The sequence below is a fragment of the Talpa occidentalis genome, unplaced genomic scaffold (assembly GCF_014898055.3).
Source record: "Talpa occidentalis isolate TD23 unplaced genomic scaffold, MPIMG_talOcc4v2.1 talOcc4.9, whole genome shotgun sequence".
NCBI lineage: Eukaryota > Metazoa > Chordata > Mammalia > Eulipotyphla > Talpidae > Talpa > Talpa occidentalis.
Genome location: NW_023605305.1, coordinates 106152609 through 106168662, shown reverse-complemented (window position 1 = coordinate 106168662; position 16054 = coordinate 106152609). Strand labels below are relative to the sequence as shown.

At 47.6% G+C, this 16054-nt stretch overlaps 1 protein-coding gene across 3 annotated transcripts in view; it reads left to right on the top strand.

Annotated features, from left to right (window-relative positions):
- SORT1 (sortilin 1) overlaps positions 1 to 11946 on the top strand; it is a 60718-nt gene extending 48772 nt beyond the window's left edge. For all 3 annotated transcript variants that reach the window (XM_037501457.1, XM_054690874.1, XM_037501458.2), the window contains exons 12-20: positions 537 to 639; positions 942 to 1110; positions 1669 to 1859; positions 5655 to 5844; positions 9049 to 9165; positions 9770 to 9878; positions 11143 to 11249; positions 11519 to 11642; positions 11831 to 11946. In XM_037501457.1, coding sequence (XP_037357354.1) covers positions 537 to 639; positions 942 to 1110; positions 1669 to 1859; positions 5655 to 5844; positions 9049 to 9165; positions 9770 to 9878; positions 11143 to 11249; positions 11519 to 11642; positions 11831 to 11845 — 1125 coding nt within the window. In that variant the 3' untranslated portion in view covers positions 11846 to 11946. The remainder of the gene's footprint in view (positions 1 to 536; positions 640 to 941; positions 1111 to 1668; positions 1860 to 5654; positions 5845 to 9048; positions 9166 to 9769; positions 9879 to 11142; positions 11250 to 11518; positions 11643 to 11830) is intronic.
- Positions 11947 to 16054: the final 4108 nt, after the last annotated feature.

The following is a 16054-nucleotide window of genomic DNA, read 5'->3' as shown; positions in this document are numbered from 1 at the left end:
GCAAGAGTTTCCGTTTTGTAGGATGAAAATGTTCTGGAGGTGGATGGTGGTGGTGATTGCATAACAGTGTGATGTACTCGATATACTGGGCTTTACATTTAAAAAAGATTGATGGTAGATTTTTTAAGATTTATTTATTTATGCATACAAGAACTGGGGCACAGGCCAGAGGTGCAGGAAGGTGAGCAGATTCACCAGAGACAGAGTGGGGAGCAGAACAGGCAGACTGACTGAAAATCACTGCTGAGGGGAGCACTGCTGAGGTCTGCTGCGCCATGTGGGTTGCTCCCTGGCCGTCTGGGGATCGAACTCGTGCTGCAGAGGCTTCTGGATAACTTCATAGTGCTGTGCCTAACCCCTTATGCCACCAGGGAGGCCCTCACTGTGTGTATTTTATCACAATTAAACAAAAAGTTTCCCATTGAGGTCTAGCTGAAGTTTTAAAACCTTATTAGAAAAGGATCTGTGAGATGAGTAAAAAAAAAAAAAAAAATGGTACCTTTGGTTTTAATCAAAGCTTTGATTTTTCTCCACAGTGCAGCCTTCATATTCACGCGTCCTATAGCATCTCCCAGAAGCTAAACGTCCCGATGGCCCCGCTCTCAGAACCTAATGCCGTGGGCATCGTCATCGCCCACGGTAAGCAGCCCCCTTGTTTCAGGGCAGAAGTAGCTGAGCTCGCCAAGCCTCAGCCACAGCCTGAACCCTGTGGTGTCGCAGGCCTCTCCGGTTCCTTGTAGAATTTCTTGCACGACCGTGATACTCTGGGTCTTTCCTAGACTCCCATCCGAGAGAGCAACATGACTTCGCCTTTTCCAAACTTTCAGTGGCCATTTTTTCTATTATAAATGGCACGATGGGGAATAATCAGGATAAATCTATTCACACTCTCTGGGCAATAAATCTCTGTTTCTTTGCTGATGGGTTGGATTGTGTTGCAGGCAGCGTGGGGGATGCCATCTCAGTGATGGTCCCAGACGTGTACCTCTCGGACGATGGGGGTTACTCCTGGTTGAAGATACTGGAAGGACCCCACTACTACACCATCCTGGATTCCGGAGGCATCATCGTGGCCATAGAACACAGCAGCCATCCTATCAATGTGATTAAGTATGCATGAGCTCAGCTCCACCACCTCCATGCAGAGAGGGCAGTTGGGGTGTCCTCAAGTTTGTTGGGGGGACGTTAGGGACCCTGATCCAAATTTACGCATCCTACAGAACTATGGGGAAGGTTCTTGAAGGGATTGCATTTAGAACAATTCAGTTTAAAAAGCTTTTTTTCTCTGATTCCCTCTGGCTAACACAATTTCATCACTTTTTAAAAATATTCTTCACAAGAATGTAGTGGAAGTTTCCCATACTCTGGATGGGAAATGACCTAAGTTCTTATAAAATACATTTTGTTTGTCAACTTAGGAGCCCACTTTTCCTGGGTCACCACCCTTTCTTTCCTGAAAGAATTTTCATATAGCAATATTTTTTTTCTACATGCTCATTGAATAAATTTCTTTCTTCCACCCTGTTACCAGTCAGTACTAAAAACTGATTGTCAGTCGGTAAGCCATCCCCTAGATGGGAGGTGTGTTTGGGATCAGATAGCCGGACAGTTTCCTGCTGTGACCATAGATGCTGACCCCCATCACCATCTTCTTGATTGTGGTCTCAGGTATTCCACAGATGAAGGCCAGTGCTGGCAAAGCTACACTTTCACCGGGGAGCCCATCTACTTCACCGGCTTAGCCTCTGAACCTGGAGCTAGGTCCATGAACATCAGCATTTGGGGTTTCACGGAGTATATCCTGAGTCGCCAGTGGGTGTCCTATACCATCGATTTTAAAGATATCCTTGAAAGGAACTGTGAGTATTGCCTCTGACCTTTTCTTTTTTTCTTTCTGGTTTTTTTTTTTCATTTTTTTTTTATTTTAACATTTATCATTTTTTACATTTTTTAACCAGAGACATCCTGCAGGGGAGGAGGAGGGAGAGGGGTGAGAGGGAGGGAGGGAGGAGCACAGGGGACTGAGGTGATGGTGCACGGTGCCTTGGGGAAGGAAATTCTATGGGGACTCAGTCTGAGGGAGGGAAGCAAATATTGTCTAAAAAATGTTAAAAATGATAAATGTTAAAATAAAAAAATGAAAAATAAATAAAACCAGGAAAAAAAAAAGATTTATTTATTTATACAAGAATTGGTGCCGAAGACCAGCTCTGGCAAAATGTCGGGTCAGGTGTCCCTGAAAGGATGAGACAGTGGCATTGGCCAAACTTGAGGGCTTAGGGGAGGGGGAGTGAGGCAGACACAGACACTCTCTTTGATGCAAGTGTCTCCTGCTGAGGGTCTCAGTGGGTCTTCATTTATACATTAAGGCAAGCAGTGGGATTACATCATCGTATGCATAGAAGCAAAACAGAAATAATAATAATTATTCAGTGTTCAATTTTTAAGCAAGTAATTCTCCGTGCCATGTGCTTACCATATTATTATACGTATAGTTTATTGCCCAATGTATATTCCAAGAAGTTTTTTCTATTATGACCAAGAACAAAAAACAAAGGGATGTTTAATCTTCAGCCCCACGGTGTGAGGCCCTTTTTGTCAGCCCATGGTGTGAGGCTCTTTGAGCTTCATCCCCACGGTGTGAGGCCCTTTTCTTAGTGCTTGCCAGTGTCTTATCTGGCTGGGGCAGCAAGGCACCCTGCAGCAAACTGGAGGACAGTCAGAGGCGCGGCGGGTGGGGGTGGGGGGTTGACAGAATTCACCAGAGACAGACTGAAGACACTGCTGAGGGGAGCAGTGGGAGAGACAGGAGAGGTCTGCCACGCCATGTGGGTAGCTCCCTGGTTGAATTGAACCTGCACTGCAGAAGCTGTGGACAGCTTCACAATGCTGCGCCACTGGAGAGGCCTGCCTGTGACCTTTTCTACCAGAAATTTGTAAACATTTTCCTATATAACCAATTTGATTAAATTTCTTTTAGCTGAAATAAGAAAATCCACATGAAAGAGGGTGGAAGGATATTCCTTGTTGGGTAATCAGAATGGTATCAGAAAAACAGTTCTTTGGACTAGCTCTGTTCAAGAGAATTAACATGAGGGCCATATATGTAATTTAAATTATTCTGTCAGCTACATTATAGAGGTGAAAGAGTTTAAAATTAATTTTAATATGATCATCTCAGTATATCCCAAATATTATTTCAACATGTTATTAATGAGATCGTTTGCATTCTTTTTTTTCTAAGTAAGTTTTCAAAATTTGGTGTGTAGTTTACACTTAACCCTTATAGTCAGTCTCAATTCACATCAGCCACCTGTGGCTAAGGCTGCCATACAGCTTTGCACTGGTGGAGCTCCTTAACACTTTATGAGACTTTTTTCTGCTTATAAGATTAGCACATGCTTGTGTTTGTCTAAAATTACATTTCAGGTTTATCGCCAATGATTACAGCAGAACCTTATAGAGAAAACTTGAAAGTGCAAAGACCATCTAATTGTGTCCCTTATCAAAATGTTAAAGTGAGTAAGTTTTCAAACAGTTTTGGCTTGATGTTAGTCATGACTGAGGCTCTTAACAGGCTGCCAGGTGAGCATGAAGCCCACACTGACTATTTCAGAGTCCTGTGAGTTCAAACTAGAAGGCACATTAAAGGCCCGGAAAACAGCTTCAGAAAAGGGGGTTGGAATGTTTATTGTAAGGTGTACCTAAGAATCAAACCCTTCGAGGCGGGTGAGAATTGTATGGGGTCTGTAACCAAGATGAAAATGCATACATCGAGGGCCTCCCCTGGTGGTGCAGTGGTTGAGCACTGTGCTGCGAGGCTGCCTACAGCCTCTGCAGCGCTGGTTCGTTCCCTGGCCGCCGGCGAAGGTCCCACAAAAAAAAAAAAAGGAAAATGCATACATTGTAAAAAAAATGAAAAATGATGTAAAAAATATATTTAAAAAACCCAGCCCTGGTACCAAAGGTTCTGAAATTGTACTGAAAAATATGGAACATAAAAGAAAAAGTGCTGGAGAATAAGCCCACCAACCTGTAGTCACTTGTTGGTATAATATGAGAGCGGACAAGCTTTCAGGATGCTTTGTTGAATTTTGGTCCTAGCTACTGGACAGCACTGTGGGTCTGATATCTTAGAATGCTAATTCACTGACTCCAGGAGGAAGCACACATACTCGGTTTAGACCTTACTTTCCTACTAGATTTTTTTTTTTTTTTTTTTTAGGCATGTTTTATTTATTTATTTGTTTGTTTGTTTTGTTTATACAAGCACTGGGTACAGTCAGAAGCGCGGGAGGGTGAGAGAATTCATTAGAGCCAGAGCGGGGAGCAGAGCAGGCAGAAGGACCGAAGTACACTGCTGAGGGGAGCAGCGGGCGGCAGGAGAGGTCTGCGCGCCATGTGGGACCCTCCTCAGGTGGCCGGGGAGCAGTCAGGGATCGAACCGGTGCCGCAGAGGCTGCGGGCAGCTTCGCAACCCAGCGCTCAACCACTGCGCCACCGGGGAGGCCCTCCTACTAGATTTTTAAATATGATTTAACACCAGAGAGTCATTATGTTCTAAATTCATTAAATAGGCTATTAATGGAGCTGGCTCGTGAATTTTCCCCTCAGCAGGCAGCTCTGGAGTTTCCCCTGAAGTTTAATGTCATTATAAGATTTGTTAAGTGTCTGCTCGTTAACAGCCTCTGTGCTGGTCTTCATATCCCAAAGGATAAAAACCTAGGGCCTCTCTGGTGGTGCAGGGGGTTAAGCGTCAGCACTATGAAGCTAACCACGGCCACTGCAGCATTGAGTTCGATCCCCGGCCAGGAAGCTACCCACATGGCACAGCAAACCTCTCCTGTCTTGCCCCTCAGCAGTGTATTTCCATAGATTTACCTGTTCTGCTCCCCACTCTGTCTCTAGTAAATCCTTTCACCCCACTGTGCACCTCTGGCCTGCTCTCCTGCTCCCCTCAGCAGTGTATTTCCATAGATTTACGTGTTCTGCTCCCCACTCTGTCTCTAGTAAATCCTTTCACCCCACTGTGCACCTCTGGCCTGCACCCCAGCTCTTGTATGCATAAATAAATAAATCTTTAAAACAAAACAAAACACCTAATTCACAACCTTTAGGCCATACCCTCTAAGTCATTTTTCTAGGAGGGGGAGATAGAATATACTCAGCTAGGTTAACTGTCACCAACATTTCTCATATGAGAGCTAGTTGACTAAAGTTAAAGTCTAGAAAAGGACTGTTTTCCCTTTTGTTTGGAGCAAACTAGCTCACAGTGAAACTGAGCACATTCTGACTCACCAGGATCTCGTCCTACCGTGAAGCACCTGCGGCTCCAGCTATCCAAGCCTGGGTGCAGGCCTGCACAGGGGCAGCACCTCTCGGTTTGGATGGAGCCCTGCGTGCAGCCTCCCATGCAAAACAAATAAGACTTTTCATGATACTCGAATGGGTGGTGCGGTGTAGACAGTCCCCCTTTGGCTCGAGGAAATGCCAGTGCTAGCGGCTCCAGACTAACATGTTTGCCATTCCAAAGTGAAGTGGCAGCGATAGCCACTCACGCGCCCTTGCCTTGTTCTTCCCGCAGCTGGCTGCCACCTCGTGGGTGGGCTCTGTGCCAGGCAGCTTCCTGAGCAGTCTGTCTGTCCGTCCTTTAGGTGAAGAGAAGGACTACACCATATGGCTGGCTCACTCCACAGACCCTGGCGACCATGAGAATGGCTGCATCCTGGGCTACAAAGAGCAGTACCTGCGACTCCAAAAGTCGTCCGTCTGTCAGAATGGCCGGGACTATGTCGTGACCAAGCAGCCGTCCATCTGCTCCTGCTCCCTGGAGGACTTCCTCTGGTATCGGCACCTCTCAGATCCCTGAGCCCCTTTTCCATGCTGGGGGAGGTGAAAGATAGTCGGCTGATAGGGTTGACAGATGGTTACAAAAGATCATTTTCTTCCCTTTCTTCCCCGAGAGTGGAGATATGCTGCTGCACAGAAAAGGGGAAGCAAGGTTGTTATTAACCGGACAGATGACATTGTCATTCCAAGCAGTTAATTATTGGGCAGAACCAACAACAACCCCCAGAAATCTTCACTTGGCAGTGGTGGGAAGGAGGAGGTATATAAGAGAATAAAATGTGTGTGTGTGTGTGTGTGTGTGTGAATGGTGGCAGAACAGAAGCCACCAGAACAAGTGGCAGAAGAGCTAAGAGGAAACTGGGCTTTAGAGAGCAGCCTGAAAGCTTGAGTTCACTGGGTCAGGCACTAGGTTTGGGGTTCTCTGCAAGACCAAAGGCAGGGAAAGTGTGGTTCTATCCTAGACAGGGGACATCAGTGTATTTATAGTATATAGATCCTGTAGGGTGTAGAAACTATCAAGGTGGACTTCCTGGAGTTCAGGATCATCCAGATTTAAGGATTAGTTACTGAGTTAAGAGTTAGCTGATTATCCCAGGGTAAGAGAGTTGCTGGGGCAAATAAGAAGCAGCTCTTCACATCACAGGTAGTAATCTGCATGGAACCTGTACTTGCAATAATTGCCACGAGGAGGTAAAAATGCATCCTGCAGACTTGGAGAAGGCAGGCAGGCAACAGTCACAGCCTCTCACATCATATTCTCTCACGCTGCAAGTGACAGAATGCAGGTCCAAGCGGCCCATGCAATTACTCTGTGTGGCCCATGTCTCTGTCCCGGGGGAGGAAATACCCCTCAGGCCCCACTGGTGTTACAGTAGGGCTAGAGGGAACAGGCTTGCTCCCACCCCAGTGTCCACATCAACTTGGCTCCCGCTTACCAGAGCTGCTGCTATTTTCCGAACAGCCGTGTCTCTCCAGAGCACTGCATTGTGGCCCCTGCTGCCTCCTCCACTGGAGAGCCCTCCACAGCTGTGCATTCCTACTTGACCTTTGACACCTCAGAAGCCTTCCCCAATTTCCTCTCTTATGGGCTCCCGCAGCATCCCTTTTACAGCATTTCCTTTGTTTTAATTATTGCTTATAGGTCTGGCTCCTCGCGGGCACCGCTGGTTCAGTTCTCGTGTAGTGGTAATGGCCAAGCTGTGTTTGCTGGGCCGTGCCAGGCACTGTGCCGGGCAGCTCACGTCACCTCACAGCCCTGTGGGATAAGTGCTGCTTTCGTTTCCATTTCACCCAGGCAGGGAGTGGCGGAGCTGGGATGTGAACCTGCAGGGCCAGATTCTGGAGCCTGTGTGACTCGTGCTTGAAAAATGTGCACTTTGTGAGTGGGAAGGGACTTCTCCTGAAGTTTTAATACTTAACATTTTATCAGAAGTTGCCCTGTGCTGTTGGAGGGGTGGTGTCTTCTGTATCCTTTTTCAGTTCTTCCTACCCTGCCTCTAAATATTTGTCAGAAATATCTTGTAGCACAAGTAGCATCTCGATCGCACCCAAATAGTCACTGGATGCTCACTGTGTGCGGTGCAGTGGGAGGTGCTGGTAGAAGGTTATGTTCCCACAGTCATGTTGTGAGACACAAGGTGTGTGTGCCACATAGTGTAGAGCAGGGAGAGACGAGCTTTAGGCTGAAAGGCAGCGGGTCACAAACGCTGGGGTGAGGAGGTGGCTTTTGCATTGAGCAGGGCTTGACCGCACATGTCTGGGAAGAAGCAGGCCCCTGAAGCCAGTGAGCTGGCGAGGCCACCGAACCCTGCTGTGTGACCCAGGAAGAGTGTTCTGGAAGATAGGACCATCTCCGCTGTCCTGATAAAGACGCAGGCAGTGCCCATGGGACTCACAGGCTAAGTTTTCCACTTAGATATTGGGAAGGAAGGTTGGTGTCGTGGACTAACCCAAGGAAATGGTGACAAGAGGCCTGAAGAGAAAACAGGGTGTGTTTGAACATACTACTCATTTGCGTTTCTATCGGTGTGCTTGGTGGTATTTAGAAATGTGGGATTAGAGCTCAAAAGAGAGATGAAACCCAGAAACCACAAATAGTTAAGCTTCTGAAGAGAAAGCAGATGCAGTGAAAATAAGAGAATTAGTGACCAAACCTTGAAAAATGTCTGCATTTGTGGGTCAGGAAGCCAGAGGAACAGCCGGTGAGCAGAGAAAGAAACGAGCACAGCTCTGCAAGGCTGGGTGGGTAGGAGCATGGTGGTGCAGGGCAGAAGGTGGGTGGGTGTTAGTGTGGGTGGTCGCATAGGGCGTGCCTGGGCTGGATGACTGGGAGGCCTTGGGAGGCCTCAGCCATTCATCTTCAAGGTGGCGAAGGGGGTCGGAGCTGGTGTGCACAGAGTAAAATGTAAATCACATAGAATGAGTGAAATGTCCTTTTAGAAGATTTGACCAGTAAGGGAGAAGGGGGGTAAAGGGAGAAGCCCCATGCAGGCCAAGGAGAAGCCACCAAGTGAGTGGACAGTGGTCCCTCTCGTGCCGTTGGTGAAGAAGGTCCCAGGTCACGGGGCAGAGAGGGCCACGGGCCTGTGTGTAGGGGGCTAGCCTTGGAGCGGGGGACGTCTGCTGATTCTTTGGGAAAAACAGAGAAAAGAGAGCATAGGGTGGTTCTGAGGTGATACATGGCTGGTGGAGGCCAGGGAAGGGGGTTCCTGTTGTAGGTAAGGGCCTCCAAGAAGCTGAAGGGAGAGACTTGGGAAGGCAGAAAAGGTCTGACACTCCACCCCCACCAGACAGCAGAACATGAGTTGTTTGGAGGTAAGTAAAGGAATTGCTAAGGGTCCCAGAGTTTAGGTCTGTTGCCGCCGCCACGGTTTCTGGGTCTCGGTGTGTGAGTCCCCCGCGCTGCCGCTGCAGCTGTGAGCCTTCCCCGGAAGCCTGGTGCCCTGGGCAGGGCTCCCCCAGAGCCTCCTAGTTACTGAGTCCTGAGTCCAGCAGGCCCAGTCCGTCAGCTTACTTCCCCCAGGAAAGCCCCTCGGTGATTGTGTGCCTATATGGGCCTTCATCAATGTCTGAGGCCCTCGGGGCTCTCTAGCCACCCAGGGCCAGCAGAGGAGCCGTCCGCTGCCCCCATCACTCATCACTTGTCACTACTATCTTATTAGCAGCTCTGAAAGGTGCTCTATCTGCTGACTCTTGCAGTGATTTTGGCTACTTCCGTCCAGAAAATGACTCCAAGTGTGTGGAACAGCCAGAACTGAAGGGCCACGACCTGGAGTTCTGCCTGTACGGAAGAGAAGAGCAGCTGACGACGAATGGGTGAGCTGGCTGCTTCCCGCATGGGGCGGAGGAAGCACCATGTTCAGGCTGGAAAGCTGCTTCTCTCCAAACAGAGCTGCATGATATTTTAGAACACTCCAGAAAAACACTGTCTGACAGACTTCCCATGAGGATGGAAATGGTTTATAATCCACTGTGTCTGACATAGCCGCCAGCCCATAGCTGTCAACACTAGTGCAACTGAGGAACGGAATTAATTTTAATTAATTTTAATTTAAATACCTCCATATTTAAATACCTCCAGATGCCATCTAGAGGAGCTCATTATGTCCTTCCCCTACGAAATTCCCCCTCCTAGGGCTGCCCCACATTAACATGCTTGCCCTGGTCTAACCTCTGCAGTAGTCGTTTAAGGCAGAAAGGCAGGCATGCCCCTCAGCGAGGCCAGCCACACTCGGGTCTGCTCAAGGCTGAAACTATACAGTATGCAGTCCCCCAACATCCTGTGGTCCTTCCCTCAGCCCTGAAAGATGGTGTGAGGATGAGAAGCTTCTCTTTTTGCTTTTCAGATGCTGTTTTCAGAAAATAGGCAAGAATCCAGGAATAGATTCTTGTATTTTGTTAAAGTTTCTCTGCCTTTCAGGTACCGGAAGATTCCAGGAGACAAATGCCAGGGTGGAGTGAATCCAGTTCGAGAAGTAAAAGACTTGAAAAAGAAATGCAGAAGCAACTTTTTAAGTCCAGAAAAGCAGGTATGTTAAGGTAGATGAGGCTTAGGTACAAATAGGGTCTTGGATCCTGCTAGACGAGTCAGAATCACAGCATCGAGCACTGTGTTGCTGAATACGAGGGACCACACTGCTCCTGCAGCCTCCCTTTGCACAGTGGCTGTTAGTTTTCCTACTGAAAACTTTTTTTTTGGGGGGGAGTGGTGTTCTGTAAAGTTGTTCCAAGTCTTAGAAGCATAGAACTGAGGATATGTCTGAGGTGCAGAGTCATTTAGGGGAAAAGCCAAGAGCTTTGGCTGCCAAGGCCAGGACCTGGTAGAGAACAATGGCCTCAGGAAAGGGGGGCTCTGTGGAGTCACGCAGGTGCTCGGGATGGCGACTCCGCTGGTGATGGTGGGCTGGTTTTGGTGGAGAAGCAGTTACTTGTCTGTCACCCTAAACTACCTGGCTGGGACCGAGGCTCTGGCAAAGCAGGAGCCTCTTGATAAAGAAGCATTGGACCAGTAAGGAGCCTGGGCCAGTAACCCTGGGCCGGGATCCCTGTAGGATGAGAGGGTGAGCGGGATGCTGCAGCACCCTGCCCTCTCCTGTGGGCGGGGATGAGGGCCTCACCAGCGCTGGGGGTAAGAAGGCAGTGAGAGAAGAACGTGTGGGGTTGGGGCTTGTTGCGGGCACGATCCTCCTCCTACTCGCCCACCTCTGCACTCCTGTGGCTGTCCTCAGTCTCGTGTCTAATTGCACAGGACTCCCACCCTCAGGGACACCCCTTTAGCCCCAGAATCCAGCGCCATCTCCTCTTGAATACACTGAAAAAACACATTCCCTATCTCCCACCCAAAGGCAGGTAGGTCATACTCAAACAAAAAGGTTTATTTGTAAAAACATACCAAAAATGAAATGAAAAAATAAACCCTAGTGTCCTGGTCTAGCCCTGCACAGCTTCTTCCGGGTGATGGCCTGCTCTAGGTCAGTCAGCCCGTTATCATCATAGCCTCCCTTTCCTGTTGCACCCTTAAGCTCCAGGATCTAGACAGTTCCAAGGCTTCCAGTGTAACTTTGACTGGGTTTGCAGCATTCTGACAGCTTCAAAGCAATTGGAACTCAGGTTACCTTCTGCCAGCTGTGATACTCTGGTAGAAGTGAGATAGTCCGACTAGGGGATCGGAAAAGTATCTGGAGTCTGCCGATTAGTCACCAAGAAATGTGAAGCAAATGAGCAACCTCTTTGAATTCAATCCTAGAATATGCACACTTAAACTTGTTTGTGATTGTGTTTTCATTTATCAAGAACTCCAAGTCAAACTCTGTTCCAATTATCCTGGCCACTGTGGGATTGATGCTGATCACTGTCATAGCTGGGGTGCTCCTTGTGAAGAAGTACGTCTGTGGGGGCAGGTAAGGAACATGGAAGTCAGTCAGAGGTACTGAATTCAAAGCAGAAAGTCAGCCAAGCACATCTGGCTGAGTCTTTTCTTAGCAAAAACTTAGCTAATTGAAGTGAAGTTCTTGAAACTTCAAGCCCAAGCCTCAGTTTTTGCATCTATGGGTTATGCTTCCTGTTTGTGTGGCTCACTCGGTGTGTATGTAAAGCTCAGAAAGGCCACTGTCTTCTGAAAGACGTGCCTCTCCTTACCACAGAGGACTAACGGAGTCTCCGCCCACAGGTTCCTGGTGCACAGGTACTCTGTGCTGCAGCAGCACGCAGAGGCCAATGGTGTGGACGGTGTGGATGCTCTGGACACAGCCTCCCACACTAATAAAAGTGGTTATCATGATGACTCAGATGAGGTGAGTCCAGAAGTATAACTAACAAGGGTGATTCTTCTCCTAGTCCTAACCAATATGGTACAGCAAAGAAAGGTATAAGCGAGAAACAGTAATTTAATGACTCTTTAAGATTTGGCCAGCCCCCAACCTGGGTAATTGCTAGGAATTCTTTCACCTACAAATAATAGGGCCTGTGTCTGTCTTTGCAGGATCTCCTGGAATAGCTCCCCGAAGGAGCTGGGACCAAGCGTGGATGATGGAACCACAGTACCTCTTACACTTCCTGTGGTTCGACTTAGGGAAATAAATTTCCCTTTGCAAGGGACCCAGCTCTGTTTCTGCTGCTTCCATCAAAGCCAAAAGGACCTTCACTAAAGAAATGCAGGGGGGGGACCCTAAACACTCTCACAATTGGCTCTGCGAAGAAGGGGGGGAAATTTTTAATTCTTTAACTTTATTTCCACTTCTGTCTTCCTGCAAAACATGGGCTGTTTTGGTTTTGGTTTTTAAGGGAAATGGAATGGATATTGAAGGGAATGTTTCACTAACCCCATGCTTGCGTATGCTGCACAGCACCTCCGCGGGCACCTGTCACCTCCAGCGCCGACTCTCACAGAGCACCCAGGGCTGCCCCTGGACTCTGCTGGCGACAGAGCAGCTGCAGAGATGAGCACAGAGCACAGTAACTGGCACCGCCCGGGCAGCCCTTCCCTTCTGGGCACAGCCCTGCTCCAGCATTGCACACCAGCTCTACACACTGATCCCTGCTTTTCCCGTTTTTATCAGGGACCATAGACCACAGTGGTTTTTCTTTTTCTCCTATTTCACTAGGCAGTACCCTTGTTAATTGCACTTTGGCAACTAACTTAACCATGTGCTTCCAAGACACTAAATCAGGAAAACTTAGAGGGCAATATTTTTAACTTGGGGCAGGAAGAGGGGCGCAGCAGAGAATTGACTACATTTAGCACTTCCTAAAGGAGAAATTATTGCTTCTTCTGAGCTCTCTCAAGCCATGCTTTGTGCGTGTGCCAGGGAACTCTCTCAAGGACTGGGTCGGGCTGGCGCTGGGTGCGTGCCCAGCCCTGTGCACCCAGCTTGGGCTGATGGCGGCAAGCGTGGCCACCCCCAGGAGCCGGCCAGCACCCTTGTCCACTTCCCTTCCTGCTTGTTGTCTTGGCCCGGGTCACTCACTGTACTGGCTGCTCATTTGCTTCCTTTTAGGTGATGGTTGTCCATGGAGCCAGAACTAGATGTGGTTTTAGATTTATAGGCTTTTTTTTAAAAAAAAAATCATAATTTTATTAGCAGGCTCTCCTCCTCACCCTATTTTCCCAGCTTTGCCAAGAAATTTACTGGCATAAAACTTTGACTTAATCAGTTAAAAACACTCTCGATGACGCTTTGTATGACACATTGAGCTCATGTTTTAAATTTTGGGAAGTTTTCCATTTGACTTTTTTTTTAATTAAATGAATTATGGAATATAGTGAGCTGGGTTTTGGGGTGTCATATAGTAATGGAAGACTGCAATGATTAGTTTTAATACAGCTTGGATATTTACTATACAGGAATATAGTATAGTAAGTTTTTGGTCTTAGTCTACTGTGCTGGTCACAGTTTCTCCCAATAATTAGGATTGATCAGAACAGTCTTTGGTAAATGCCATTTTGCTGCTAGTTCATTTTATGACTAGAAAGTCAGTAAAAAGTAAATGTGCCAAATTAACTTTTATCAGACTGTGAGCAGATGGCTAAGTTCTCTCACCAGAATGCATTAACAGCAGCAGGGAAAGTGGGGGAGGGAGCGGATGGAGAATTTTAGAGACTTTGTAACGGCAGTAAAATTAAACAAGTCAGGGAGCTTCAGTTAGAAAATTAACTTAGGGCTGTTTTTTGCCATGAGAATTAATACTTGTTAGAGCCAAAGCACTAGCCTTTTAGGAAAAGCGCATTTGTTTTGCATGTTTTTTTAATTAAAATAATTCCAAAGATACACCAGCTCACAGATGATGAAGTGGCAGCCTTGGTCCCGTCACCTCCTGCCCAGAGAAGACTTCCTCCCCCGCACAGGCCTGCCCCACACACCTGCCCGCTGAACAGATGCCCAATACTCTGGTTATTTTAAAATGTAGGAAGGGTCATATTCTTCTCTAAACGTAAGATTAGGCCTCCCTGCTCCCGAGGACATCTGGGGTCTGTAGAACTTGGCAGTGTCCAGAAACTCACATGCATCATGTCATCTGAACCTCACATGATTTTACAAGATTTCTTTAAACACCACTTTTTGGAAAATGGGGTTGGGATCCCTACTTTTTGGAGCGATAACTGAAGCTGAGGTACAAACACTGAGTTACTATGAGCAATGGCAGTTTCTGTTGTCTGTAGGAAACAAACATGCTTATGCTCGCGCTGAAACTCCTGAGCAGCCTCGACCGTCGCGGTCTAACTGGCTGTTCTCAGGACCAGGGCCCATGGCCCTTGTTTCTCTCAGAGCAGTATTTAGCACCTTGTTGCCACTTAAGTAAACAGAACATTTTATTCTCCTGCATTTAATGGCTGAAAACAAAAGTGGTGATTATCTTGAACATGTGTTTGGAAACTGCCCCTCTCCTCCCTGGGGGTCCCTAGTCAAGGACTCAGGAGTGGGGCCACCCCTAGGGAATGCCCCCTCTAGATCCCAGCCCTAGCTGCCTGGTTCTGCTGCCTTGAGGACACTAATAAGCCTGTATCCAATCCTTTATTGGCTGGTTAGTGGGATTTCTGCATCATCCAGCTCATTCACAAGCTCCTGTCCTCTGCCAGGGAGTCAAACGGATTAAACTCATGATTTTGAAGATCAAAATGATTTCTGATTTTTCTTACTGGTGTTAGGTTCCAAGCATTATCTTTGAGTATAAATCATAGCATACCATTGTGTAAATTCCCAGGCTACCTGGAGCAGGGGAGATTATTTTCTGGAAGTTTCAGCAATAGAATTTAGCATTGTAAGATAGCTAGACATGGCAGACTGTCCAAAGTAGCTTGAGTTCTTAAACCCAAGTGGAGAAGTCACCATCCTTCCTGCTGTATGAACAGGTGTCTTGAACCTAAGGGGACTTCAGTTTGCAGTGAGACTGGAGAGCAGACGTGCTCACTTAGGCTGTGAATCGAAAGGGAACACCGCTTAGAAGGCAAGTGTTTGGAGAGTTGTGACAGCTCTAGGGTGGGCTTCTGCCACTGCATGGCTTTCTATTGTGTCTCTTGATTTGCCCCTGAGCTGCTATATGCCCAAGCTTGGCCTGTTGTCCTGACACATGTGCTGGCACCCGCAACTCCTGTGCTGGCTTTCTAACCTGTAGCTGCTGCTCCCATGGCCTCTGCCACTAGACCCAGATAGACAGGCGTGCAGGCCATCCACAGCCTTCCCAGGTGGTGGGGTTGGCCTGGCCTGACTCCAGGCATTTATTTTCCAGGCAAATCAGAGAGATTCTCTTTCCTTCCTGGAAAGCTCTAGAGAGCTCTTCCCCTTCCCTCCCCCCGGCAGCCTAGAACGCATCTGCTGCTTGTCAGAGCAGCCCCTGATGCCATACGAAGCCTAATGCTCGGATCTGCTAAACTAGGAAGAGAGTCAGCTTTTCAGCTTTGCTACTACATCCCCTCAAGCAGGAAAATAAACTTGGACTCAATTTCCTTTGCACAAAACCAAAGTTTCAGATTTGCCAGATGATAAAGTGACAGGGGGCGGACTTCCAGCACTGGCACTCAGCAGGTGCGTGGATCTTGTCCCGTCATCTGCTACCTATTTGCCCAGCTCAGAGTGCGCCATCCTGCCCTGGCAGAGCCCACACCTGGCCCTCACGGAGATGATAAAGAACAGGAGCACACTGACTTGGTTATATTGCATTATAAAAATAAGAACCAGAACATTAATTTGAAGTTGTCTTCAACAACTTGCTGTATGCATTTTTTCACACAAGTACATTCTTAGCATCCTTGTTTTTATAGAATAACGAACTACTCCATATCTTTATATATATATATAGATGTGTACATATATACATGTATAAACTGTATAGTGTACATGTTAATGGTTTATTGATATGTTCCAAATCTTTAATGCCGTTCCCCTCCTCCGCATGCCCTCAGAGTGCAGTTGGGTAACTCGAACGTTCCCTGATTCTGCCCATCCCCTGTGTCTGGACGTCTAAGGAGGAAGGGTTCGGTCGTCCACTCATCCTCGTGCACAGAAATGCTCAGGGTCCCCATGTGCCTGTTGTTGAACCCTCTCTTGTCTCGTCCCCTTTCTGAGCATGTGGTCCCTCCCTGTTCCAGAACTTCTGCCCCCTCCCCAAGCTGTGGGAGAGCTGCCTTTGAACTCCAGTGTGAAGCAGTATTAAGATCATTACTGCATGTACGCTAAAACCCAAGTTTTCTGTTCTCTTGGAACAGAAA